At 48.3% G+C, this 27,030-nt stretch overlaps 1 protein-coding gene across 5 annotated transcripts in view; it reads left to right on the top strand.

The window, feature by feature from the left end:
* AFAP1L2 (actin filament associated protein 1 like 2) overlaps nt 1–27,030 on the top strand; it is a 63,367-nt gene that overhangs the window by 23,352 nt on the left and 12,985 nt on the right. For 4 of the 5 annotated variants that reach the window (XM_080597752.1, XM_080597750.1, XM_080597751.1 and 1 more), the window contains exons 2-5: nt 14,541–14,669; nt 15,205–15,282; nt 19,368–19,459; nt 23,085–23,175. In XM_080597752.1, the coding sequence (XP_080453878.1) occupies nt 14,541–14,669; nt 15,205–15,282; nt 19,368–19,459; nt 23,085–23,175 (390 nt within the window). Of the gene's footprint in view, nt 1–7,313; nt 7,342–14,540; nt 14,670–15,204; nt 15,283–19,367; nt 19,460–23,084; nt 23,176–27,030 lie in introns of those variants that run through there. The other variant, XM_080597753.1, reaches the window with a different exon arrangement.

The raw sequence follows: 27,030 nt of genomic DNA, 5'->3' as shown, positions 1-27,030 counted from the left end.
ATGGGAGTCAGCTGCTCCAGATAAACTGGTGTTTGGGGCGCACGGGACTTGCCTGCAGTTCTCCCCAGCCTGACCTCAGTTTTGGTCCTAGGTCTCTCCTGTCCCAGAGGAGAGCCCCAGCAGCCTGGTGGAGTTACTGGCTATTGAAAGATGCTGGAATCAGTCTTTCTTTTTCTAGAAACAATCAAAATCCCAATGTTCAGGCTTCCCACTGAAAGTGGAATGGTTTGTGGTTTCCCATTTCAATGAAACATAGTTTGCGTTTGTTTCAGTTTCATCTTGAGCTTTTTTTTTTGGTGGTATTTTGGGATCCCCAGAGCTGAACATCTGGATCTCCGTGACATGAATTGGGAAATATCTACACTGTTTGTTCGCTCCTGCGTAAAACTGAAGTTTCTGTTAAAGAGGTCATCCTTCTTCTCTGTGCTTAAACTAAAACTTTATTGGTAAGCTTCGGTGGGGGCTGTGTGCATCTTTAACAAAAGAAGGTACGGCTCAGGTAGATATCTGCGGTGACTGTACAGCAATAACGAGATCTCTGTGTACTCTGTATTTAAAATCCTGTGAACAGCAGTGATCGTTCGGGTTTGATGTGGTACCTGATGTTACCATTGCCTTAGCCATGGTGTGCACTTTCACACCTGGTGAAGGAGGAAAGATGGTACGCAGTCCAGTTAGGGCAGTGGGATTAGATGTCCCCCATCCAGGCTGCAGCCTGTTGCTAGAAATGAAGCCATCAGATTTCTCTGAACACCTTTGAGGTGTTGGTCTGAAGCTGTCTTCTTGCCCTGTTACCTTTGGTTCGTGGCCCAAATACTCGGGTGGCTGCTTGTGTCTGGGTCAGGGTGATGGTGCCACTGATACCTCCCAGAGCAGCTTTTGAAGTGGTACATGTGCTTTCATAGCCAGAAGCCTTTTGCCAGTCTGCCCGTGCATCCTGAGGCGTGGCCGCCCTGGTGTGTACCTTCTTGTGATGAGTCCTCTTCCAGCAGCGGCTGTGTTTGTGCAAAGATTGCTCTGTTTCCCTCACAATTGCCAGGAGCTTGTGAAATGGGGGCCCTGTGAGACCTGTGGGGAGAAGTGACAACTTCCCTTCCTGTGAAATTATGGTTAGATCCACAAGTCTGAAGCAGATGGGATCCAACACGGTTTGAACTAAGCCCACAAGTAGCATTTGAATGCTGAGACAATTTTCAGTAAATACTTTGCGTTATGACATCCTGTGAGCTTCCTCAGAGTGTTTCTGGAAGCCTGGTTAAGCTTGCCAAACTTCCAGAATATATATTTATTTATTTATTTTTAGCACTCTTGACAGATAAGCAACCCCAGGGACTTAACCACGGCGACCCGTCCAGCTGGGAGCGGGGCGGTCCCCAGGGACCGTCTGCGAGCGGCGCCGCTGGGGCTTGTTCCTCTGGCCTGGCTCACCTCATCTCACCTGCACCCAGCGAGACACCCCGAGCCCTGTGCCCTCTGAGGGCTGGGGACTCGTTTTAATCATCTGTGTCGCTGTCTGGATATGAACCATCAAGCAGAAGAGTCTTTACAGTAGGGGAAAGTTTTAGAGAAAACGGGCATTAAAGCCTTCAGGTGGGGAATAGGTGATGGGCCGAAATGGCCCTGGTCTAACACCAGCTTTGACTTCACTGCAAAACCACAAATCTTTTGGCTTTGGGTCTCACTGCATCTGGCTGCCTTTGGCTCTTGCTCTTCCAGAAGCGTTAAGGCCTGGTGGAAGGGGATGAATGTGGAGCTTGCTGAGGGGAACAGAACAAGCGCGACAGGTTTCAGCTGAGCTTTTGCTGTCATAAGCTTGTGTTCGTTTGAGCCCCCGTTCAAAACCACTCGTGGCATAGCACGTATCTCAAAGCAGCAGCAATTTAGCAATGGTTGTTTGTGACTGGAAACCACCTAGTTTTGCATTCGGTTTCATCTCTGGCTAGCATCACGCCTCTCCAGCTGGAGCAGCACTCCTGACCTGGCAGGCCGCTCACCACCAAAGCAAACACCAGTGCTCGCGGACCCCAGATGCCTTTGAAGCCCTTGCTTCAAAAAAACACCACCCTCTGAACTACGATGAGGGATGATGAACTGCGCCACATACAGATCCAGTCCTCTAAGAAACGTCTTATCTCTGAGGGATTTGCAGAAACCCTCTCTTGTTTGGAAACGATGAAAGCAAGACAGCCGTTAGTAAGGTGAAAAGAAAAATGGGAGCAGGAGGCATCTAGTTCTTCATGGTGGCGTCTTCCTCAGGTTTTCAGCGGTTGCAAGGGTTTTCTGTAAAAATGTTTTGAGACACAGGTGTTCATGAAGCTGCATTTCTAACAGGCTGGGGAGCAGTGGGAAAGCTAAAAGAAACTTTTTGGCAGTAGATCAGCTTTCTTAGCATAGTGTACTTGCCCAATCTGTGTCCTTTTAAATTGTAATGACTTCCTCAGGCACCGTAAACACTCTGGCCCTTGTCACTTTTCCTTTTGAAGTCTGTTTTTCATAATGCAGCCTTTTCTGAAGTGTTCCTGCTGTCAGTCAGCTAACTAGTCCAAAACACTCCCGGTCTTCAAAATCGCTTAATTCTTTCTCAATTGCAGATAACAGCTCTCCTGTTGCTTGCTGCTGACTCATGCAAGAAAGGTAGCATGCCTTGGGTATGTGTGCAAGTCCCCGCTGCCACCTAAATAGGGCAGAGAAATCAGAGCAAGATGGCCAAGGCGTGGACACAGTGAGGTGTGCTGAGAGGAAAAATTGCCTCAGTGAAGCCAGCATCCGAGTGTTAACCAGTGCTGGGCGTGTATCCTTGGTGAGGCTTAGAAAACCAGCCCCATCACTGAAGCCTTTGGTTTTGGCCTAAGGTTGCCTGTGGTGAAGGGTGAATATGGAAAAATGTCCACTTCTGAAAAATATTTAATTGCACAGTATCTTTTCTCAGGTTAGCAGGACCAATTTATGAAGTGTTGCAAAATGCAGGTCTATAGTTTGGCTCCAAACTAACAGAGAGGCAGAGCTAAAAGACAAATTCAAATCCCTTCAGGCAGGGGAGGGATTTGAACCTGCCTGCCCCCTTGGAGGTAATGGCAAGAGGGCAGCTGCCCTGTCTTGGTGGATCCAACCTCCACCCATCTCCTGCCCCTCTTTTCTTTTTCTGTTGAAACAAATGTGTGAAATCAAAATTGCTTTTTACTTCATTAAAAAAAAATCACTTCATTGTTTTCAGTTAATTCTGCAATAATGTATGCCTAGCCCTAAAAATGGGCAGTGTTTTCCTAGCCATTTGTCTTTCCGCTCCTTCACCTGCCTCTCTGCTGCTTAGAAAGCCTGGACAAGCAGGTAGCAATAAAACAAATGAAACTGCAACAAACCACAACAGAAACAATCCTCGTATTTTCCCTAACCCAAGAAGATTTAAAGGCTCTGTGGCTTTATGTTCCCTGGCTGCCTCAGCTTCGCCTTTGGGGCTGGAAATTGATGGAAGGAGAGGCAACAGGTTGAGTGAATTTGCAGTGGCAGCCTGTGTGGGAAAGGGCTGGTGCAGCTGCGAGGGCTTGGACAGCCTTTGCGAGACAGGAACAGGAGACAGCAAATGAGAAAATCCCTCCCTAAGCAGTATCCCAAATGCTCCCTGGACAAGTGAGCGAAGCAGTGTGGTGAGGGGGAGGTCTGGAGCACACAGCCCGGGGCTCCTCTCCTCGCTGCTGCCCCTTTCTCTGGACCATCAGCACGTTGAATGGCCACTGGTTTTCGGTACCTTCTCTGCAAAACTGGGGCTCTGCTGCTTTAGTTGCAGCTCACTCACCAGTGGTTTTGAGGATGTGTTTCTCTTTATGACTGCGAGCATTATAAAATTATCTCAAGGGCAGTTCCTGCTTGCAAGATGCTAATCGTGTCCTTGACTGAATTGGTTCCAGCGCCGGAGGCAGAGCAGTGTGCTGGCCAGGCTGCGCCTCACGGTAGAATAAGAGACTTCCTTCAAGTTATTACTTTCATTAAAAGCTATTAATTCATTAGTGCCAACATTTAACTATGTTATGTTCACCTTTGGGATGGAAAACACGGCTTGGAGCAGGGGCAATGCTAAGAAAAGAGAAATGCCAGACTGGGTAAATTATAGCCCAACTACAAGGATCTCTCAGACGTCTGTTAAGAGGGAAATTAAGGAGTCAAACATGAGCACAGAAAAGTTCGAAGGAAGCTGAATTTGCTGGAAGGGCCTGATCTTGTTCATCAGCAGTTTCTTGTCATGGATTTTCTGCTGAAATGGTAAATGAAAATAATGATCTAACTCTTAAATCTGTGATAGGATTAGCAATACCTTCGGCATATTTATGTAATGGGTTTCAGAGATTTAATTCAGCGTATTGTTCCCACTCTGGATAACTGGCTCTCGTTCATGTAAACAAAATGCAAGACAGACAAAGTAAGAAAATCTTTTTTATCCGGTAAATGGTTGTTTTTTTGGTTTGAGAGCTGTCTTTCATTTCCCATGCCTCACAGTCACAATAGAAAGGGAAAAGTTTTTGAGTTTTCTTGGGAAATAAAAAGGCCACTCTTTGTCCTGGTGCTCTGCTGCCGCAGCCCCCTGGGCTCCTGTGGGGCCCTGCTGGGGAAGAAGGCAGAGGTGCAGTAGGGTTACCTTGTCCTGAGCTCCTTCTCACCCCTCTGTGCGTCTGGGTGAATTTGACCTGGGGGTGGTGGTTGATGAGAAGCTCAACACGAGCCGGCAATGAGTGCTCGCAGCCCAGAAAGCCAGCCATATGCTGGGCTGCACCCAAAAGCAGCGTGGCCAGCAGGGTCAGGGAGGTGATTGCACTCCTCTGCTCTGCTCTAGTGAGACCCCACCTGGAGCCCTGCGTTCAGCTCTGGGGCCCCCAGCACAAGAAGGACATGGACCTGTTGGAGCAAGTCCGGAAGAGGGCCACAAAGATGATCAAGGGGCTGGAGCACCTCTCTTGTGAAGACAGGCTGAGGGAGCTGGGGTTGTTCCGCCTGGAGCAGAGAAGGCTCTGGAGAGATCTTGTAGCTGTTGGTAGAGTAGAGAGGTTGATTCTGGGCTTCTTTGATCCTTTCTCCATGGATCTGACCATCACAGCACGTGGGGCTTGGATCCATGGGGAGACAGCAGGAGCTCACGTTGCATCTCCTCGTGCAGCAGCGCCCAGCTCCGGCAGTCGCCGTGGCGCTGGCATCCTGACCCGTGCTGGCTGGCACGTTACTGGGTCACTCACCCCAGTATGCTCCTGGCTTGTTGTGGGAAGTATTGTGTCACCATTTAGTCCCGAGGCATTGTCACCTGTGTTTTAGTAGGGCACGTTTCTTTCACACAGTGAAGGAGAGCTGCGTTGGACGAGTAACGTGTGTGCAGCCATTGCGTAAATCGGGAGGCTTGGGAGAGGCTCGCTTCTGAGTCTCCCTGTGGGTGACACTTGTTTTTGTGAGTATTGGACAGGTAGGCTCTACAAAGAAAACACATTTGGCAATTTCTTGGGCAATATATGAATTAACAACACAGATGCCAAATGGTACCAAAAACTTGAACTGCATTTGAAAACCTGGTGAGCGGTGAAAGTGATGTTTGGGGTTTGAAGCAGAGCAGAGCCCCTGTTTCTAGAGCATCGCTGCAGCATTAGGACAACATTGGTGTTTCCCTGCAGGGCTCACATGTCTTGAAATGGCTCATGTGGTGCCCAGCTGCTTCGGTAATCCACAGCTAACAGGAGACGTGTGCTCCTGGGGTGCAGCTCTTCCACCCCGAATTCAGCGAAACGTCAGGTCTGAGGTGGGGGAGATGAATAAAGATGTCATCCAGCCCTGTCCTCAGGACACCTTCTGCAGGTGGGTGGGAGCTGTGGCCTCCCATGCTCAGATGGTGGGGCCCTGCTGGGAGAGGCTCGCTGAGCTCTGGTGACTCGGGGCAGGAGGAAGTACCGCCTGGTCATTCCTAAGCACCTCCACGCCTGGTGACCCTAAACTGAAGTTTAGTAAACGTCAGCTTGCTGTTGTTAGTAAAGCAATGAGCTTGGGTGATGTCTGTAGATTTTCATTATTTATTTATTTTTAATTATCTTTGTTTTGGAGTGGTTCTGCCTGCTGGTGGTTATACAGTGGGATTCCAGAAAAAGTCTCTGATATGCACATTGCTGCATCCCCACTGCTCAGTGCCTCGGGGACATGCTCCCGCCCCATGTTTAGGCTCCGTGGTTCCCCTGAAGAGGACGGATAAGGACAGTATGAAATGTTTGGAAAAGGGATTGAGCAAGATAGTTAAGAAAGAAACATAGCAATCAATAATGATGTCGCTGTTGCCTCCGCCAGCCTACCCTGATATATTTCAGGATACTTTTAAAACCTGTTTTTCCCCTGCACTGGTGCAGCAGCCTTGCGCAGTCCTTCTGCTCCTCAGCTGTAGAAGCAGAGGCTCAGCCCAGGCCATACAGGCTGCCGGCACAGCTCGAAGAGTCCTTGCCGCAGAGGAAACAGCAGGGAAAGGCTGGGGACGCCAGGGCTCTGTGTCTGTCTTTCTTTCTGACCCCAGAGCTCATGCTTTTGCTTTCTCAGACATAATTCCCTTCCCCTTCTGTTATGTTTCTATTGTTTGTTGGAGAAATGATGCCATTAAATCAACAGAGAGTGGTGGGAAAATGTTTTGATACGAGGGTATGTGTATGTGTGTGTGCATGTCCTCCATTAAAAAAAAAACACACACACAAACCCTCTGCATATCTGGCAGCTTCCTTTAATTTGTGTCTTGCCTGCAAGAGAGAAATCCATCTCCAAATATTTTTGGCAGTTAACCTCCTTTATTTGTATTGATGTGGTACAAAGCGCGGGGTGTTGTTCCAGGGCTGTCGCTCACCATCATTGTGATAGCTAATCTCTCGAGGGCCTTGCATTTTCCCAGTTGCTGCTTTGTGAGTGCGGTATCCCAGGCTTCCTTTTTCTATGGGAAAGAGGGATCCTGTGGCCAGGGCTCTGAGAGGCATTCGGACAACAGTGTGCCTGCTGTTCTGTAAGGCAGGGATGGGGATGTGCTTTCCTCTGGATATAGCCATGCAGAGTGGTGGATAAGAATGATGCAAGGTCGACATATTTCGACAACAATCATTTTCCCTAACCCAGGAGTTCCTTCAAGACCGGCTACCCTCCCTTCCATGAGCTAGAGCAGCCCTACCTGGCTCTGTTCCTTCTGCAAGAGGAAGTCTACTTTTGGGAATTGGTTTCTGGCTGCAGTAGAGAAAGGTTTTTCCCCAGCAGTGGCAAGACCCTCAGCTGAGGTGCAGGAGCACACATTGCCACTTCCATGGAGCAAACATTGCACCAACGGAGAAGAGAATATGACTGGGCTGAGTGAGTGGCTATGAGATGCTCGTTTTGCTGGATTTGAGCAATGTCTAATTGTGTCATGTAGTTGAGTTCTTTGCATGTTTTTATTTTTTTTTTCCATGAAAACAGCTATTCTATTTGATTGAATGCCTCTAAGTAGCCCCTTCCTGGATAGAGCTATGCATTACATTAGATAGCAAACAACGGAAGTCCTTTTTAAGTTACAGGTCAGATGGTAAGCAACTCCCCATAATGAAGTAGCTGCATGGAGTCTTTGTGTCTTGTAAGGATCGAGAGAGGGAGAAGAGAGCAAAACTTCACAAGAAAGGAGAAAAAGAACCCTAAATTTTAGCAGAAGGAGTCGGGAGAAAACACAGGAGAAAGGACTGTGGGAAGAGAAGAGAGTCAGTGGTGGCAGCTTTAGAGGAAGTTATGTCTCTCTGTAACACCACTGTAGGATTCAACTCTGGGGCTTGGCAGCAAATTTCTGATTTGTAGAAATTGTTGAGATTGTTTTCCTCCGTGTTGGGAAGGGAGCCTGCTACAGCCTGCTCTTGGGGATATTTATCTTAGAAAGAGGACCTTCTTTAACATCCTGCCCTGCCTGACTTAGTCCGTATTTTTTCAGTTGATGTCCATGCCAATTTGGTTTGATCTCAACTTACCCTCTTGGCCACTGTGCTGATCTTTCCTTGGTTGCTTCCCTGATGTTTCCTAGCTCTGTTCTGCCCCAGCAAGTTACTATGTTAGGCAAGTGATACGTGACCTGGTATGCTGAGGGTGCAACAGTTCTCATGGTGACAGTCCAAACAACCCCACATCCCATCACAGTTTCGTGCTGATGCTACTTGCATCGCTAAGCACCTGAGCACAGTTGTGCGGTCCATGGCCTAGCAACACTTCAGGGACTTGAGGTTGATGGGCACTCTGCTAATAGGGCATGTTACACAGGGAGGAGACTGGCTTCTTTCAGATATCAGCCAACCGATTCGTTTGCCAGTGTGAGACCTCCAATGAGTCACCAATTGGTCTGTCATGGAAAGACTGAGACACTTGACAAAGAAAGATGTCACTGTATAGCCCCTGAATTTTCATTCATCTACCCTATATTGCCTGTAATAAGGCAATATGGCACTAAAATATGAGATTGCTTAGTAAAGCTCCTTATGACACAGTAATTTTCATGTTTTGCTTCTCTTCTCTCTTCCTTCTTTTTTTCTTAATTTTTCTTGGATGCTGTTTCTCATCTTCCAGCAGAGTGAAGAGAAGCCCGTTGTTTGCTCAGCAAACTGAAAAGCTTTGTGTGCGTTTTCTGCTGCTGTTTTGCTGAAGTTCAGGGTTCCTAGGTTAGAGCCGCTACTTCTCAATGCGAGGCTTGTTCCAACTTCCAGAGCAGCCCACGCAGAGCTGGTTGGGTTCATCTGTGCAGTTCACAGCCCACAACCCACCAGACACATTGTTTGCCTCTCTCCTTCCATGATTCATACTTTGCGACAAAGATGAGCCTAATGCTCCCGACTGGAGTGTGAAGCCAGGCGGTGCCGGATTTTAGGTGCATCAATAGAAGCAGTCTGGGTTTTTTTCTTTCTTTCTTCCTTGTAAGCACTCATTATGTCTGAAAATCAGACAGCTTTGTGACTGGTCATAATAGTCTGACACAGCAGGCTTAATAGGGAAAATATGATAGGAGTTCACTAATCTTACAGTTTTCCTATTTAAGAGAAGAGGCTTGCCTCAATTTTGTGTTTTTTACCTTTTTTTTTTTTTAATCTAGCAGTGATTGTTTAATGAGAAAGTTCGCTGTTTACTGGAAGCCTGGTGTTGTTTTTTTCCTTCTTCTTTTCCTTTGGTAAACACAGCACTTCACATTTTGCTGTGGGGAGACTTCTTTTTTCTACAAATATTTATGAAATACTCTTTTGTGAAAAATGGAGGAGTTTCATCTGGCCAACACTGAGTTGAGCTTTTTCTTTTATTTTTTATTTATTTATTTTATTTTTCCGTGAAAAGCTAGAGGCAGAAAGGCTGGCCAGTCAGTGCAGGTGCCAGCCTGGGCAGTGGAGCCTGCTTTATGGTGATGAAAACCAAACCGGCACCCTTGAGTCCGTGCTTGCCTGTCTTGTGCTCATCAACCTGGTGAACTTTGGCGTGCTGGAGCCACACCAGCTCCTGCTCTCCTGTCACACGTCCTCTGAGTGTGCCACAGCGGAGGGGTAACCACCGCAGGAGGGCCAGGGCATCATGGTGGCCTTGTCTGCTGCCCCTCTGCGAGGTGCTGAGGCTGGCCCCGTGGGGAGGGCCGGTTCGCCCGAGGAAGGGTCTGCTCTGCTGTTTTGGAAGGCAGCCCCACGCGGGGGTCATCCAGCCTCTACAGCTGTCGCTGTCACCACATCTGCCTTTCCTCAGGGCCATGAGAGAAGCCTTCTGGCTGTCATCGAGGGCGACGTCAGCCTGAGCGAGGCCCGAGGAGGCTGGGGACAGTGCTGTGGCTCGGCTGACAGCGCTCGCTGTTCGGCCCTCTGAATGCTGCCTCTGTGCCTGCCAGGCCCCTCCATGCACTCCTCAGCTGCCCTGCTGACGGGGGATGAGGAACCAGAGAAAAAAAAAAAAAAGTGAAAAGCGTTGCTCTCCGTGGGCCGCAGTGTTGTGGGGTGCCCCCTCCATCTGCGGGGTGCCGGACTCCATGTTATGTGCCCACAGCCCAGACACCCGTAGCAGGTGTGGAGCCTGACATGGAGCGTGGAGCTGGAAATCTCCTTAACATGCCAAGGTTCGGGGAAGGGTGGGCTGGGACACTGGGAAGCTGGGTTGTACTGGGGACCTGCTGGAAAAGAAGCCCGTATCCGTGGCCAAATCACTCTCATCACTGCATGCACAAGTTTCCTGGTAGTAAAGGGTACTCCTTATCATCCTCTCATCTCGGGAGAGGAAAGAGTTCATCATTTAGTATGTCTCTTCTTACAGTCCTTTGTCCAGTGGCTGGGGCCCCTCTACCTTGATAAAATAAATAATTGAATTTAGATTAAAAGGTCTAATATAATCCTGCCCAGTGGTTACTAAAACACTTGAGTGAAAGTTCATTCTGAGCCTGTCTTTCCATTTCCTCATAAGGCCAAGACATGAAGTAATTAGATGTAGACATAGGTTGTTATTGTAGCAAAATGACAAAGATCAGTGGTTATTGGAAGGAATGGCTTTTATAATCTAGTTTTATGGTCATTTACCTTTCAGTGACCTTGGTGTCAGGCAAAATTGGCAGCTCCGTTGCGAGGAATGTGCTTCCTCAATGGGGGCTTTGCGAGCTGCTGCATTTTTGGCTCTAGCTTCACATGAACTAGGACAGATACTGCTGCAATGCAAGGGACTTTCTGTCTGCAAAGAAAGGCCATAGAAGAGAGCCAAAAGAAGCCCTTTTCAGCGCTCTCTGACTGCCACTGAATTGACGTCGAAACAGATCAGTTGTGTTTCAAGTAATTCTTTGCTTATTGCTGCAACTGAATTTCCAACCTTCATACAGAGAGAGTCTGCTGTGGTCAGAGGGCTGCCCAGGAGTTTCTGTAAAAAGGGTTTCATTGTCTTGGAGTAAAAGAAGGGGGAGCATCCCTCATCCTCCATTTAGGATCATGTAGGAGGAGATGGTGGTTCTGGTTGTAGCCTCCACTGTGTAAGTCCTCCTACACCAGCAAAGATGTGAGATTTGTTTGTATTTTAAAGTATTGTACTTTCGGTGACAATCATCACTGAAATCAGTCAAGTTCCGTGCATTGACTACTCTCTTCATCACATATTGAGAAATCCTTATGGTTGTATTCAGTGACTGATGCCTGTGGCCATGAAGAAGAGCACGATGTGAGCTGTGTTGTGCCATCTAATGTACTCCATATTTTTGGCCATACTTTGTAAGGAGATGGAGTATCCTGTCCCGGGGCTTGGGAGGACTGGCTTCAGTAGGGGTTTAAACAGTGACTGTGGCTAAATCTTTTAATTCTTCTGGGCCTTGCTTTCTCCATTCTTAACCTTAGAGGTAATTTGTTTTTCATAAATAAGGCAAATTTTTTGATGTGGAAGTATTTATTTGAGGTAGTCTTTCTGATAGAGGTAAATAGGTAGAAAGATTATTTGGGTAATGTTGTACTTGGGGCTTACACTGAAGTGCTATAAGAGTTGAGAAGAGCAGTGCAGATGTGGAAGGAGGTTTCTTAAAATAGTCTTTGAGAGTTGCACTGTCTTGTGAATCTGGCTTCTGTCTACTTCTGATGTCTCATTCTGCTGCTTACAGCCTTTGATTTTGCAGATGCATTCCTTGCATCTGTAGCTACTGCCCTGCAGAGCACGCCTAGCTTTATGTGCTCTGAGTTCTAAACTGCTAAAATAACGAGAGCAAAACAATGCAGCTAGGAGGGAGCCATTTGTTTCAGGCTGCTTTGGATAACCACCAACCTGGTTCTGCCATGCGTATGTTCAATACTTCATCACCACAGCGTGACGGGTCTTTAGGGGAGGTCAAGCAGTGGTTTCCAGATCCTGAGATGGTTTGACATACATGGGCTCTCAACTGTTTTTAGTCCTATTGACCTGCTGTGACCTGCTGTGATTCTTGCTTGTGGAGAGGATCTTATAGAGCCCCTTCTTATTCATCCTTCTTCTTTCTCACATTCATCACTCTGATGAGTTTTAGCTTGTTCTTCTTCTGATATGAGAGAATGAATGGTCACATTCATTTCAATGGCGGTTTATTTTTGCAGGTATCAGGTTTGGATAGGGAATGTCCAGCTGAGATGAAAGAGAAACTTGCATAGAAGCAGATGGTTTATATGCTGCTTCTTGCTGAAGAAGAGCAAAATGAATCTCTCTTGAGCCCCTAAAGGCCGAATCCCTTGAAGTCTGACAGAGTCTTTCCACTGACCTCGGTGGCCCCAGGATCACATCCTAAATGAGTTGCTTTGAGTCACTGGAAGCCTGAATTCAGCTTTGGTGGGCTGGAAAATGTAACCTACTGTATGGGCTGTGTTATTCACAAGAGCCGGGTCCTGTGTGTATGCTAGCTGTGGATGCCTGGGAGAAGAATAAAGGCATTTTCTGCAGTCATGGGGGTGGAGGAGGGAATTATCCCCCCTTCCCTGCAAATGCAGTGTCGTGACTGCCACGCAGGCAGCTGGGGGAGCTGACCCGCTTCTGAAGATTCAAATTAAGATTAAGTGGTTTTTTGAGCTGTTTCTTTTGGTACACGCAAATGTCCTGTTCCTAGGACAAACGAATAGGAACATACGTTTAGGCCTGACTTCAGCCAGAACCAGCCTCAGTTCAGGTTTTTGGAAGCGCACCATTGTAGTGGATGGCGGGGTTTATAAGCCTGGGATTTGCCCCAGTGGAGTTTCCTTAAATTTAGGAGAAGCAGGCTCCTTGATACTTGAGAGAAGCAGGTTATGAGCGTGCTTGACACAAAATGCTCACAGCTCATTGCTAAGTGACACTTATCAATGACATCAAGTATTGTTGACAAATGCTACCTGTTTCCTTGTAGCTTATGAAAAATGCTATTGTTTCTTGAAATCATTTTTACTTTCTCTAGTCAGCAGTGGGTTATAGCTGGGCAAACAAGTAGCCAACAAAAGCATTCAAGTTAATGCATCGTGTTACAGGTATTTTTTATTTCATACTGGTCCTAAATAAAACCAGATGAGAATTAATTGGATATAGAGGGTATAAAATGAAGTGTGAAGAGCTAGAATTTAGCAGTTTCCTCTAGAGCTATTATCAATTGATCTGGACTTGTTAGACTGCTTTAGAGTCAGGCTAGTGAAGGTTAATACAGTTTGAGAGCAGTAGCATGAGTTTGAATTAATGGCTAGCAACACAAAACTTCACAGTGTAGAGTAATTTATGCTTTATTTTTCCATCTTCTAACAAGTATTCACCCGAGGAAGGGTCAGCGGCTGGCTAAAGGTGGGGGCAGTAAGACGGTGAAGGCTCTTTCCTGCACAAATATTTGTGATGAGACTGGAGGTGGTAGCACTTAGGGTCAATATGCTTCAGATGCTTTGCCCGGCAGAACTGAAGTATAACACTTCTCTAGTTCGCTGCTGTGCACTGTGATTCACATGGGAACACGAGGCATGGAAATGCCGCAAGTAAAGGGAAGGGCGTGTTGCCCCAGTTAAATAACCCACACGTCACAGCCGCTAAGGATCCGCAGCCTGGCAGCGGTAACCCCAGGCTTTTCAGCCCATCATCTTCCCCGCAGGTCCTTGGCATCAGGGAGCGATGGAGGGAGGTGAGCGGGGAGCCTCCCAGCCGGAGGAAGAGCCGAAGCTGGTTTTTCCCTACTTTTCCCACACGCTGTCATTCTTGTGCTGTGCTTCCTCTCTCCACGTAACACCTCGTTATTTCCTCTGCGGAGCAGGCTCCTGCCACTGCTGCTAATTAGCCCACGATAAACTTCAGAGCAAACAAAAGCAAGCAATTAAACGCCTGGTGCTTTGGCGCGAGCCCTGTCAGTGGCAGAGCTGAGCAGCAGCTCCTCAGAAGGAAAACAGACCTGTCGCTGCCGGTGTGAAGGGATGGCATCGGTGCGGCAGGTTTTCCTGAAGGCTGTCCGGGAAGCTGCTCAGCCTTGGGTTTATCTTCAGTTCCATGTGGTACACACACCACTGGTCAGCACCCAAGCAAGATGGTGTGAGGAGTTACTGAATCATGGATTTTTGATGGTCTTTTCTTCTTTTTTCCTTTTTTTTTCCTTATTTTTTTGAGGGGAGATGAATATTTGGTACATAGCACGTGGATGTTTTTCAAATTGTTGTGGAGAAATAAGGAGCGAGCCTGAAAATAGGAACCAAAAAGCAGGGTCTTTGATAGGCTCTAATTGCAATGATGTTTCCGTTATATTTGAAGGGATTCAAGATTCAAGTGGCAAGATCCTTCTAGCTGCTTTTGTGTAGTCTCAGCCCGATTGCTCAAAATCCCTCTAGGCTTTTGTCATCTTGAGCAAAAGGTCCTATAGGAAGAAGAGTAGGTGTTTACCTGAGATTTTAGTGGTTTATGAACAAGCTAATGGAATTTGGAGCTTTCTTTTAAAAAATAGAAGGAGGGTTCAAGCTAGAAAAGTAAATATGAATTATTCCTGAGCAGAAAAAATGCAGAAAAATGGAAAACAATCAATGTATGTCCTCTTTTGAAATGCCACCAAACTGCTTTGCTAACAGTTGTCTCTGTTGCTGTCGTAGCTCTCGAGCAGCTGCTCAATGAACTTGAAGATTTTCTGAGGATCCTGGACAAGGAGAACTTGAGCAGCACTGCTCTTGTGAAGAAGAGCTTCCTCTCCGACCTGCTGCGGGTGTACACCAAGACCAGCGGTACGGGCAGGGAAAGCTGAAGATGGGGTGGTGGGCTCACGTGGGAACCGCTACGGGGTCTTGAAGCAACATTTTCTTGGAGGTTGGCAGGAAGGGGAGACAAGAAAATTAAAAGGAGAAAATGGAACAGATTATTTTTGCAGTGACCTCTAATTGTTTATGTAAAATTCCTCTAGTTATGTGTCCAGCTTTACAAGCAAAGGATTCCCAAGATTCCTGATCCTTTCTGTTTTCCTTATTAAACCTTAAGTTTATTTAATCCACTTTGTAAGATACACAGGATGTACTGTTTGGCTAAGTTAGTGTTTAAGTAGAAATTTTAACTTATGGAATTTCCTGGCTATACAGCATTTATTTTTTCTGCTTTTTATTATTGGTTTTCTTTTTTTTTTTTTCTGCACATTGCCTCAACAAACATGCTGTCCCCCACGTGCACTCAGCAAAGCCACTTCTTACATCCGTCTTTGTGGAAAAAAAAATGAGCAATGGGAAAGCAGAGGGTGGATAAAGGCTTCGCTTTTCCCTTTGGTTGCAGGTGGCGATGAAGAATATATTTACATGAACAAAGTGACTGTCAACAAACAGCAGGGTGACCAGGAGAAACAAGACAAAGGTAGGGAATTGAAGATTGATGGTTGCCTCATACCTAACAGCGTGATGAAGGTGCGTGTGACTACTAGAGCTTTTCTTTACCGAGACTGGTGGTGGTCCCTCTGGCAGCTCTGAGAGCTGAAGCAGTTGATGGTGTGGAAGGACTGCCATTTTCACTACATTCCTTTGGAAATCGTGGTCCTTGCCAACACTGTGAAGTTATTCCTGGAAGTAGCACTTTGGAGGGCATTATTTTGGGATTAAAACGTTGCCTTCTAAGGCTTGCAGTTCCAGTGCCTGAAATATTTAAGGAAGCTGTTGTGTTTCCTTTGGCCATGAAAGAAGTCACTTCACCTTTTTGAGCCCCTGAAAGCATGTTCTCTTTTGTGTGTCGCTTTGCGCTAGCCCATAGGGTCCGAGTTGTCGCAACGTAGTGAAGTGAACTCCCAGGCACAGCCTGCACCATCTGCATGGGCAGAGGAGCTTTGTCTCCCGGGGGTTCCTCGAGTTCTGCGGTGTACAAGCCAAGAAATCAAACCTAGGCAAAATATTAATTTCTAATTTAGATTTCCCAAGTTTCAAATTTGTAGCGTGTCAAAGAACATAATTCTTTAAAAGTAGCCGTGCTCTTTGAAGTTCATCACAAAGGCTGTTTTTGATAATTGTGTGGAGTGAGTTACTGCTGACACGCATCTTCTTAAAGCACTTGTAGTCACAGGCAAACCCAGCCCCAAAGTTTTCAGTACAAATAAACAAGAGGACGCCTCAGTGCAGCCTGCATTGACTTGCTGATCCTGCAGTAGTTAGGCCAGCTCTGTTTTCAGTTGTTTTTTTGTGTGTTTTTTTTCTTGTTTGTTTGTGTAGTTGGTTTGGTTGGTTAGTTTTGGTTTTGGTTTGGTTTGAAAAAAACATAACAACAACAACAACAAAAAAAACTACCTGCAGCTGAATTTAGATTAATTTTAAATACCCAGGGAGACAGGATGTCCTCCCGGATTACGCGTGCAGCCTCAACATGATCTCCAGACAGGGTCCTCTGGGTAATGCTGTAATGCTCCATAACAGGATTGCACAGCCTCCTGGTAGCTCCCAGTAGCTGAGTGGCAACAGAAATACCTCTTTATATAAGTTCTTGTTTGGGTGGATGAAACAAGGCTTGCACTTATGGACCATGCTGAAACTCAGGGTCATTGTCTCAGACAATTTATTTAGAGTTGCTTCTTCTATTTCAGACTTTTCCTGATCAGGGCTGTGAGCCTACCCACTCAGTCCCTCCCTGTGGGACCTGGCGTTTCTCTCTTTCTCTGTTTTCAGCAACTTCCTTATTCCAAGTAAAACTTCTGGGTTATTTGGAAATGAAGTCAGTCAGACACATGTGTGGGATCTTAGCCATAGCTGCATCTGGGTGTACAGCCCTGAGCCTGTCTCTGTCACGGCATGGAGAGGTCTGTGCGTGCTTGGTCAGTGGTGGGACCTGAAGGTTCAGGCTTAGCAGGTGGAAGGGGCTGTAGTACCCACTGGTGCTAGGGACTGTGATGTAGATCCCCAAGGGATTATGCAGCTCCCTTTATCCCCTTTACCTGCTGCAGCTTTGTGCTTCACCACAGTCCTTTGGTGGGATGTGGTGACCACACTTCTGTGGCTGAGGTCAGTGGGACCTCTCATCCCCTGCAGGTTTTATTCACCACCTTGGGTGTGCTCTAGCAGCACAGGGTGCAATGCTTCTTGACGTGATAATACACCAGCCCCTAAAGTCCTTAAAAACGCAGTTTCTGTAAAAACAAAAAACAAATAAATGACATATTTCACTGCTCACTGTATCCGCTTCCAATTCCATCAGTAAGAATTTAAGCTGAACTGTACTCTATTTTTGAGATGCCACTTTATGGCACAGTAGTTGAATTCACTGCAGTGAGTGAAGAAGGCACCATCATTTGCTTGATTTCATTTATTTGAGAAATACAGCAAGTTTCCACCCTGCAAGTCTGTGGGGTTCTTTGGAAAGCTGAATGCTGTCTTCTGAAAGTCAGAAGCAGGAGATATCCAACTCTTAGATGGTTTTAATGATATAGCAGCAATTTCATAAATTCATAGAATGGCTTGGGTAGAGGAACGGACCTTAAAGATCATCTAGTTCTACCCCCCTGCCATGGGCAGGGTTGCCAGTTTGGTTTATTATAGGAAGTAGATTGATATCATTAATTTGTTATGATGACAAGAGTCACAGGGAGTGGTCTACTGCATATTCAGATTGCTAAATCTTAAGACAAATCAAGTACCTTTAAAAATTAAAGTCCCATTCACCAACAGGCGTAGTTAGTAAGGATCTCTTGACCTCGAGGAGTAAACTTGAGAGGAGTCCCTGCTCAAGGGGAAGTCATTGCCATGCTCAGACTTAGAATTCTTGTCATATTGCTCTCGACCTCTGATGTGATTTATTATTTCCCCATGAGGGATTTCAACGGTCACCTGCTCTAGGGCTGTACCCCCTTTGTTCGTGGTCATGGCTGTGAGCACTCACCAGGTGCTCTGTTATGAATGAGCTGTCCTGTTCCAGGCGCTGTCACATCGAGGCCTGTTGGGGTTCATAAGCCTGAGCAAGACTTTTTTTTTCCAGTGCAGGAACTGAGCATATCGGTCACAGTTCCCCCTTGCTGGCAGCTGGGAACAGCGATAGGTACCTTTTGCAACCTCAGAACAGAAAACCCCGAAACATCCCCCAGGAGTCCTGTCAGGAAGAAGGTTAGAGGAGGTTGTTCTTCCTGTGCAGAGCCTGAAAATCAAAGCTCCATTGCGTCCTGCTCTGTTCCTCAGCTGGAGCGTGTGGGCTTGTGTCCACAGGAATGGGCTGGTCTCCAGCAGGGTGAGGACTGAGGCTGAGGTCCCCATCCTGTGCTGCTTTACTCTCACTGGGAACCTCACAAGGCATCACTCGGTCCTACTTGTGCGGTGCATTTGGTGTCTGTCAGTCCCTGAGTGTCTGCAAAGTTGGCCAGTGCTGATGACCAGGAGACCTGTCTAAGAGGGAGCAATTTGACTTGAAAGATGCGTTTTGCTCTCCTGCACCATCTGGCCGCGAGCTCGCTGCAGCCTGGGGCAGAGCAATCATTGTGGCTTCCGAGCCCCAGACTGGAACAAAGCAATGTGGTTTTCAACTTCTATTTTTAAAACCCAGAAGTATGCAGCAAAGTTCATGCCAGTGCCTTCTGAGCACAGTGCTAACTGCTGCTGGGCATTGCACGAGGCCGTGGTGGTTTCTGTGTATGCCCGAGGAGCGTGGCTGGAGCATTAGCAGGTGACTACGGGACCCAGAGCACCAGCTCAGTGCAGATTTTGGACCTAATTCCCTTGCTTAATCTACTGGACCTGCAGTATCTGGACATCTTAGCCTCATTCTTCCCAGAGTATTTGCTAAGAGACACTGTGTGAAAGGAGACTTCCCCACTGCACAGAATAATGCCTTCAACGTCCTTAATTTTTTGGCCGTTGGGTGCTTGGCTCCCACTTGTTCCTGAGCATTACTGCATTTCTCTGTCTTGGAGGGCGTGGGATCTGGGGACTCATTTGAGGCCACCCAGGAGTTCTGTGGTGGGGAAGAGGGACTGCACACAAGTTTTCTGAGCTTTCCGTATATCCCCCAGCTACTGAATCACTCTGCATTCAGCTGCTTGGAAAATCTGACTTTCCAGAGGCAGAGGCTGACTGCCTGGAGCAGTTCTGCTGCCATATGCCCTTTCACATGTTTGGCTTCTGCTGCTTCAAGAGCATCTCTTCCTCAGCTGGTAGATTCAATAGCAATTAAATTACTGTTCTTGGCTGGCTCTGAACTGTTGTGCAGCCCAGCCCAACCCAATGGGTCTGGGCTTCACAGTTTTCCTTCCAGAAGCAAAAAACATGCCCGAAAAGCAGAGGCGGGTTCTTTTGCTGGGTCTTCTAGTGCCACAGTCCTGAACTTAGCCCAAAGTGACATGGTCACCCCGCAGTGCTGCCTGTAATTATCATTCTGCTTTCTACCAAAATAGCACCTCGCTGTTCCTGCACCTTCTGGGTAGCCATTTGCTGGGAAATGCCACATGTCATCGATATAATTGTGTTTCTGGCTTGCAGCACTGGATGGGAGAGCCTCCTTGACCAATGGAGACTTGGGACTGCATTCATCCCCTCCTCAGAAGAGCCTGCCGGAGCTGCCCCCTCCAAAGGTAGGTGTTACAAAACCTTTGCTTTTTCACTGCCCAGCCCTCAGCCTGGGGACATCAACCCCTGAAGGCTTCAGGGCCACTTTTATTACATAGTGAGCAGCACAGCTAAATGGACAGACTTCTGCCAGTCATCTGTTCATGTGGCAAATAGTCCAGATGAGCTTTATTAAATATATGTATATATGTATTAAACTACGGGCTCCCCAGTGTATTGGTTTCCTGCCCCAGGCCTAGGGAAAAGTGGCTGGAGAAGGCAACATGGGTCTGTACAGCCCCACAGAGCCCATTTTCTCACTGCTTTTGATGCCCAGAGGTGCAAGACCCCAGGCACTGTGCTCCAGCTTGCTGAGGGCTTGCTTCAAAAAACTGCAAAAAGAACATTCCTTTAGATCCTTCCATAGGAGAGCTGTAAATCTTGCGAGGGTACAGTTTTACATGGTCAGCTTCCAGTGGGATTTTGTCCCTGTGCCAGAAAGCCAGCCCGACTGTCCTCGAGAGATTGTGGCTGTTCTGTAGTTGGTCTGACGTGGGAATTGCAGCAGTTGGGATTTGGGGATGTGAAAGGAAAGGAGGGCAGGGAGTGTATGTGGAGGGGACATGGAGAGGAGGGCAGGATGGTGCATCTGTGACCCCAGAGGAGAACCTGCCCCTTCCCTCGACACGGGTGGAGGCCCCAGGACTTCAGCCCAGGACAGGCTGTGTGCTGTAGCAGGACAGCTCCTGCACGTCTGCTTCTGCAAGCTGGGCAGGAGGGTTCACTGCTCCAGTGGGGTGGCCTCTTCCCTAGCCTGGCAGCTGGATGATGCTGAATTTTGAAAATCCACTTCAAAGAAAATCCAGAAAATTAAAAACACTTCCTTTTTTTTTTTTTTTTTAATGAACATTGTCTTGGGAAAAGGAATGGCAGAGCTAGCTACTTACTACAGGGACTGCTTTTGTAGGAATACCCCAAGGAACCCAGCATCCAAAGCATTTTCCCCAAACAGCTCAGCTCACTGCCATTCCCGGGTAAGCCCCTGGGATGCCACCACCTGATCTGCTGGTGCTTGCTGGCCTTCCCTGGGAGCTCCTGTCCTGAAAACCTGGCTCTGTGTCAAGTGTTATGGCATGGCTCTAAGGCATGTTACGTCCTTCTGATAGGACAATTGAAAAATTAAATGAGGAAGTTAGGAAAAGCAGTTTTCAACAACAGCTGACAAGGTTAGGCTCTGCTCCCAGGCCAGCTGCCTGTGCTGGGAACTACCTTCCCCAACTGCTTACCCGTGGAACTAACCTCACTCACATAAAGCAATCAGGTGCTTCCTCGCTGTAAGCATCCGAGGAGTATCAGTGAGTTGTTGGCTGCAAAGACATCCGAGCACTCAGAGGTACTTCAGTATTCCAAGAACTGTGGCTACCTACCCAACGGGGGGTGACCCAGCTGGATCTGACTCATTTCTTTGGTTTTGTCCCAAAGTAGCCTTTAAGCACTAAGTCCCACGGGCTATAGCTCAGATGTCAGTGTCCTTCCATCCTCCGGTAGCCCTGGCAGCTCTCCTTGCTCTGCTGCTTCTCACAGCTGCCTGCCAGGGAGGTGGCAGGGTGCAGGCACGGACTCCCGAGATGGTTTCGTTTGCATGCTCCGTTGTGTTGTAATACAGAGACAAATGTGCTGCGAGGGCCAGCCCGGCTTAGATAACGCAGCAGCATATATTCTTTGATTTCAGATAGAGACAAAACAACTCTACGTCTTTAGGGAAAGAGGAAAAAAAACGACTTCTGGGGCAGCTGGGGCGCAGTCCCACCTATTCCCTGTTGGACTCCATTGTCTGTAGGAAGCAAAACAGAGCTGCCCCTTCCCCCCACCCTTTCCCTGACACTCCTGGGATGGTGTCAGAAAACCCACAGCCTTTCTTTGTGTAGGCAATTTGTTTATGGTCATAACACAATGTGAGCTGGCTACACGCACAAGGCCACCGCAGATGGCAATTGCAGACATACTCCTGGCCGGGGAAGGGATTAAGGAAAGCTTTGGACTGGTTGTTCTTGTTTCTTTAATTTAACACATTAGGACAAGTTCCTAAACCTTGAGGTGTTTGGAGGCAAGTGTTTTCTGACAGCACGTCCTGTGTGGCTCTGGGAAGCAAGCTCAGAGCCTGCTCACAGCAGCTGGCAGTCCCATGTCAGGAGGTGCCTTCGTCCAAGACACCTGAAAAGGTGACAAGTGTGCAGCTCACCCATGCTGGCCAGCAAGGCCAGGGTACCTAACTCCCGTGGGATCAGCAGCATCTCCTATCAAGGGAAGTTGCTAGCCAGAAAATCTTTTCCTTCAAAACTTCCTATCTGCCTCTGGGCAACAGTACCCTTTGGTGGAAATATCCAGGGCAGGAGGAACGGCTTTGAACCTACATTTGATGGTGCTGGCGTGACCTGCAAAGAGAACTATCCTGCCTTAAACTGTGCCGTGATGCTCAAGGCGACGGGGAGCAATCACTGTGGATGAGGGACCATGCATGATCCGTGACCTTCGATGTTGGTGTCTCTGCAGAGAGAGACCGGCTCTTCTGCCTGTCCTCCTGGGAGGCGTGGGGTTTTACCCCCCAAGCACTGAACGTCCTGTCCGGGACTTGCGCAGCTCTCGGTCAGAAGCCACGGGAGCGGTCTGAGCCAGAGCATAGCGCTGTCAGACGGCTGGGGGTGGTTTGACCTGGGCGAGGAGAGGGGAAACCTCGCTGGGGAATGGCGGCATGCTACTGTTGGGCTGTGGTGGGAGAGGTGGGATGCCACGTGTTTGGGGAAGAGTGTAAGCTAAGGGCCCATCCGACTGTTATCTCCGGCTCTGCTGTATCACGTTCAACAGCCATGTGAATTACTTGAGAACTAAAAAGGTTGTTTCTTAGCTTCCCCCCTTTTTTTTTTTTCGTCATATGTTGGTATTTCTAAAGGATCAAGGCGCTGTTTTTCCTGCCTGCCCTTGCTTGTGTTTAGGGAGGGGTTTGGCAGGCACCACAGGGATTTTCCAGCACTTGGACTCCTTTCAAAGGCCTATTTTCCATCAGTGTTGTTTATCCATTTCCTTCATTTTTTTTTTTTTTGCTCAGAGCACAATTAAAGATTCCTAATATTGCCTAAAACAGAGATTTTTAGCTATCAGCTAGAGACTTCAAGATACGACCAGTGACAGCTCAGGCTGCGCTTTTGAGTGCAAAGCCAGAACTGCACGGAGCGCCCACCCCGCTGGCTCCCCGTTAAGGTGATCGGTAGCTCAGAGGCTCATCCCCTTCCGAGGAGCAGCCTGGGAGGGGTCAGCATGGCAGGCAGAAGTCCCAGTTCACGGTAAGGCCAGCGGGCTGGAGCTGCTGCTTATGGGGAAACGTACAAGTCGATCCTTCCGAGGATCAACTTTCAGCAGATTTCAGCAAAATTAAAGAAAATAATATTTATGATGCAATTATGCAGTAATTTCAGAGAACTTTCTACTTTAACTGGAAACCTTCAGCAGACTAATAATTTTTCTTCCCTGTCATCTCAGCTTGTTTAGATAAAAACCCTAGAATGTATTTCAGTGCTACAGAAAGGATGCCCATTGTTTTCAAGCATCTATTTTTACCTTAAATCATGCTTCTTTTTTTTATTTATTCTTCAGATTCCTGACACAAAACAACCTTTGGTCCCCAAGATCGAATCCCCGGAAGGATACTATGAAGAGGCTGAGCCATATGATGTCTCTCTAAATGGTATATCACAGCTAACTGTCTGGGGGGGTTATGTGTGAGATGGAAGACTCGAAGTTTATGAGAAAAAGTAAACTAAAAAACATACAATTCTTACAGCTTATGTGACAGATTTTGTTTTCTGATTCTGATCACGTGTAATATTATACATGTAATGCCAGCTGAAAAGTCTAATGAGTTACTCAAAGTTTTAAGTTTCCTGTAGAAATAAGTAGTGCGTCTGGGTTAATATGACATCGCTGTAAAATATTATAAATCATTGTGGATTCTCTTTGTCTTGATGGTTTTCTGGCAGATAGTCTCTAGTCAAATGCTGGTTTCCGTTCAGAAGCAGTGAAGCTGTGGTGGCTTGCATTTATGTCCTGCTGCTCTGTTTGTCCCTTTGGGGCTCAAAATTGATGACTCTGACCTGTTAGCTGCTGTAACAGGTTTTATAATTGACTATTTATTCAGCTCTGTCTCTTCGGGTAGTTGAACTATCTGTAAGCTTGTTTTAAAAGCCACCCATCATGTGAGGGGACAGCGTGGATTCGCTGTGCACACTCACTCACGCCCGTGTCCCAGTAATGTCCTCAGCAGTGCCACTGGTGCCCATCACCGTGCGCTCCCATCCCCTCTGGGGGAGGCTGCTGCAGGCAGGCAGAGCTCCCGGCTTCTCATTTGTGCCGATGCATTCGTGCGTCCTTCTTTTCGGGACTACCCTTTAGGAGAGATTACCACCCTCCAATCTGATAGCAGCTGATCTTGTCGTTGCTGTACGAGCCATTTAAGTCTGGATGAGAGAGGTGACACTGCACTGCAGGAGAGGCAGCTCTCAGCTCAGCACCGTTGACTGCAGCAGCGTAGGGTGCAGTCGTATACGTGGCACGGGGCAGATCCGAGTGGGAAGAGTTGAGGCAAGCAGAGAAGTGAGAGCTAGGGATAAAAGTGGGATTTGGATCTAAGCTCTTGGCCATTGAATCAGAGCTGTCCGTGAGAGAAGCTGAGCGCTCCACAGCCCCGGTGTGCAACGCCAGGCTGTAAAACTCCTGTGGCCCTGCTTGAAGCCACCTGGGGCTGGTTTATGCGGGCAGCCATCACTGCAGCACGTCCCCCTCACACACCCGGACAGCTCGTAGCTCAGTGTGGATCTCCGTGCTCATCCAGGCTTAGGATTTTCAGTGCTGCTCCGAGATGCAAATACACCCGGCAGGGCCAGTTAGAGACCTGAGGCACCCAGAGATCCGAGCCCGCAAGTGTGGTAGAAAGGAAAAACCCCACGTGATGGGAGCGTGGTCAAAGTGAGGTGGTTGTGGGGGCTGGCGTTGCTGTCTGTGGCTGCTGTTAGCAGCTGTTTGAGCAGCGGGCTTGGTGTTTCACACCTCCAAATGCCGAGCACGCTGCAGCTTGCCCTGAGCGAAAGCACCAGGCACTGACCTTGGCCCCATGGTGTGGTGCGAATGGGACCGTCCCTGGCACTGCTGCAGCGTGTGCTTTAAACAAGGGTGTCCTGAGAAGGCCAGAGCTGGGTGCCTGCAGGGAGAAGAGCAGCAGGAAGAGAAGGGGGTGGCCACCACCACTGGGCTGCGTGTCAGGAGCTAGCTAGGTGAAACCCTTTTGCCTCCAAGCCCAGTTCCCCCCAGCCGGTGACGCCGGGCACCACCGAGTGCGGCGTCGCAGCAATAAGCGGAGATCCAAGCCCAAGAAGGGCGCAGAGATGGGATGTGCAAGCCCAGACAGCGCAGACAGGTAAAGGCATGCGGTGCCTTTACCGCCCGTGAATGCGGTACCACCCGTGCCCTCTGCAGGCCCCAGCAGGTCCCTCCTGCACAAAGCGCCCTGCGTGCTGCAACGCAGATATCCCTCAAGGTGCTTTGTGTGGGAAGTGAGAGAGCGCTGTGCTGCTGGGAATCTCTGTTGTTTTTTGGTATACTGGTGTGTCAGGGGGCTCACTGGGGTGAGTGGGAAGGAGGAGTAGGGACAGGCAGGGAGCTGCAGTGATGTGCAGGAGGAGGCAGCAGAAGTGCTCAGAAGGGGGTGAAATGCAGCATTTTGTGCCGAGGGCAGGTCAGGCAGCAATACTCTCAGGCAGTTGGTGCCCCGGTTTGCCTGGAGACATCCGACTTCAAATCCCACGGCACATGGGGCAAACCTGCAGGTCTTGGTCCTGCCCGTTGGCTTAACAAGTACAAAACCAGGCTCTCCATCCCTTAGCCACCCCTCAGCGCGTCAGCTGGTAATAGCACCCTGCAATACCTGCTTACAGGCAGTGATGCTCATTGCCAGCAACTGCTTTGAGACCTTAGTGTGGCTGGCGTTGCTAAAGGGTGGTAGGAACACGTGTGGGTGTGCCCAGGGCAAAGAAGAGCCATGTGTGCTGAAGTAGGACCCCAGTACCCAGCCGAGACCTCGCTGCTCGCCCCTGCAGGCTGGCGGAGCAGGGAGCTGCTCGTGGTGTTGCTGACAGCATGAGCCTTGGAAGACACCCATGGCTCTCCAAACAAATGGGCGTAGCGAAATTAAACAAAAATAGGAACGCTAGTAAAATTAGGGAGCGCGCTGCCAAGAAAGGACATCAAAGCAAGCCTCCAGATGGGCTGAGGAGATAGGGGATTTGTGCATCATCAGAGGTGGGACTGCAAACAGTGTAACAAACCGTGGGTGAATTAATTAAAATGAAACGGGCAGGAGAGACCCTTGGGTCTTGGGGTTCCTCTTTCATCGTCAGCATCCCCGCCTCTCCGCTGGGGATGCCTCTGCCTTTCACCGTACAGCTTCAGCGAACGCTGCTGCTTCCTTTTCCGCCCAGACCGAGATGTGTTAAACCGTTATCGTTCCCTTCCTCTGCTGTATTTGCATAAGTGAAGGCTGTGATAAGAGACAGAGTGAAAATGGAAGGGGCAACATGACTGCCAACTGAGCAACGATTATTCCTACTGAGCCAGCTCGTCTGCCTTCGCTGATTTTAATTCTGCTGCTGATGATCCCTTTTTTAAGGAGAATTGCCTTGCTTGCGGGGCTGGTTACAAGCGTCCCCAGGCCCCCTGTCCCTGTTGGAAGCTGACGCGGGGGACGGGGCAGCCTCGCTGGCAGAGGGGGGAGCGGGACCCGAGCCAGGCTGTCGCCCTTGTTCTTTGCATTTTCTTATCTGTGGCTTTCTCTCTTTGTTTCCCTTTCTCTTTGCTTTTGACTGTGCAGGTCTTTTTGGTAGGCTTGCTGCGGCTGGACCCAGGCCAGGGTTGCAGGTTACTGAGGGTGTTATTTATGCCACAATAACGATGGGTATGGCATGCTTTTAACCCTGAAATGCTTTTCCTTTATTATTCTTTTTTTTTGAAACCTAATGTTTAGCCAAGGCAATCAAGTGCTTCCCCTTGGCACTGCCCGTTACGTGCAAGAAGGGTGGTTGGAGCTCCCTGCGTCGCTGTATCGATGGGCAGCCTGGGCAGCCGTGGGAAGACCAAACAGGAAGGCAGAGCTGGGTCTAGATAAGGGCATCCCAGAGCATGGCTGAGAGCCTCTGGGGTGGCTTGGTTTCATAATCCTGTCTGGGTCAAAAGTAGCTTGCAGGTGTTATTTTGGCACAGGAGAGACTGGAAATCTCAGCAGAAATGGAGGAGGGGAGTCGAACGGCTCCAAATCCTTGTAAGGGAAGAATTGGGGAAAAACACACTCTGTTTTTTCAAAATTTGCCATCAGAGCATCTCTGCTGTGTGTTGGTGTCTAATTTTCTGAATTTAGGAGGCTGCCACCGATGTCACTTCAACAAGAGGATAAAACTTTGGTCTTAGCTGAAACTGCCAGTAGGCGAAGACCTTGTATTGAAGTGCCTGAGCTGTCTGCCTTGGGATGGAGTGAGCTCTAGGGGTAATCACAGTG

The sequence above is a fragment of the Anser brachyrhynchus genome, assembly GCF_964034855.1.
Source record: "Anser brachyrhynchus genome assembly, chromosome: 6".
In the NCBI taxonomy this organism is placed as follows: domain Eukaryota; kingdom Metazoa; phylum Chordata; class Aves; order Anseriformes; family Anatidae; genus Anser; species Anser brachyrhynchus.
This window is presented reverse-complemented; position numbering and strand designations above follow the sequence as displayed.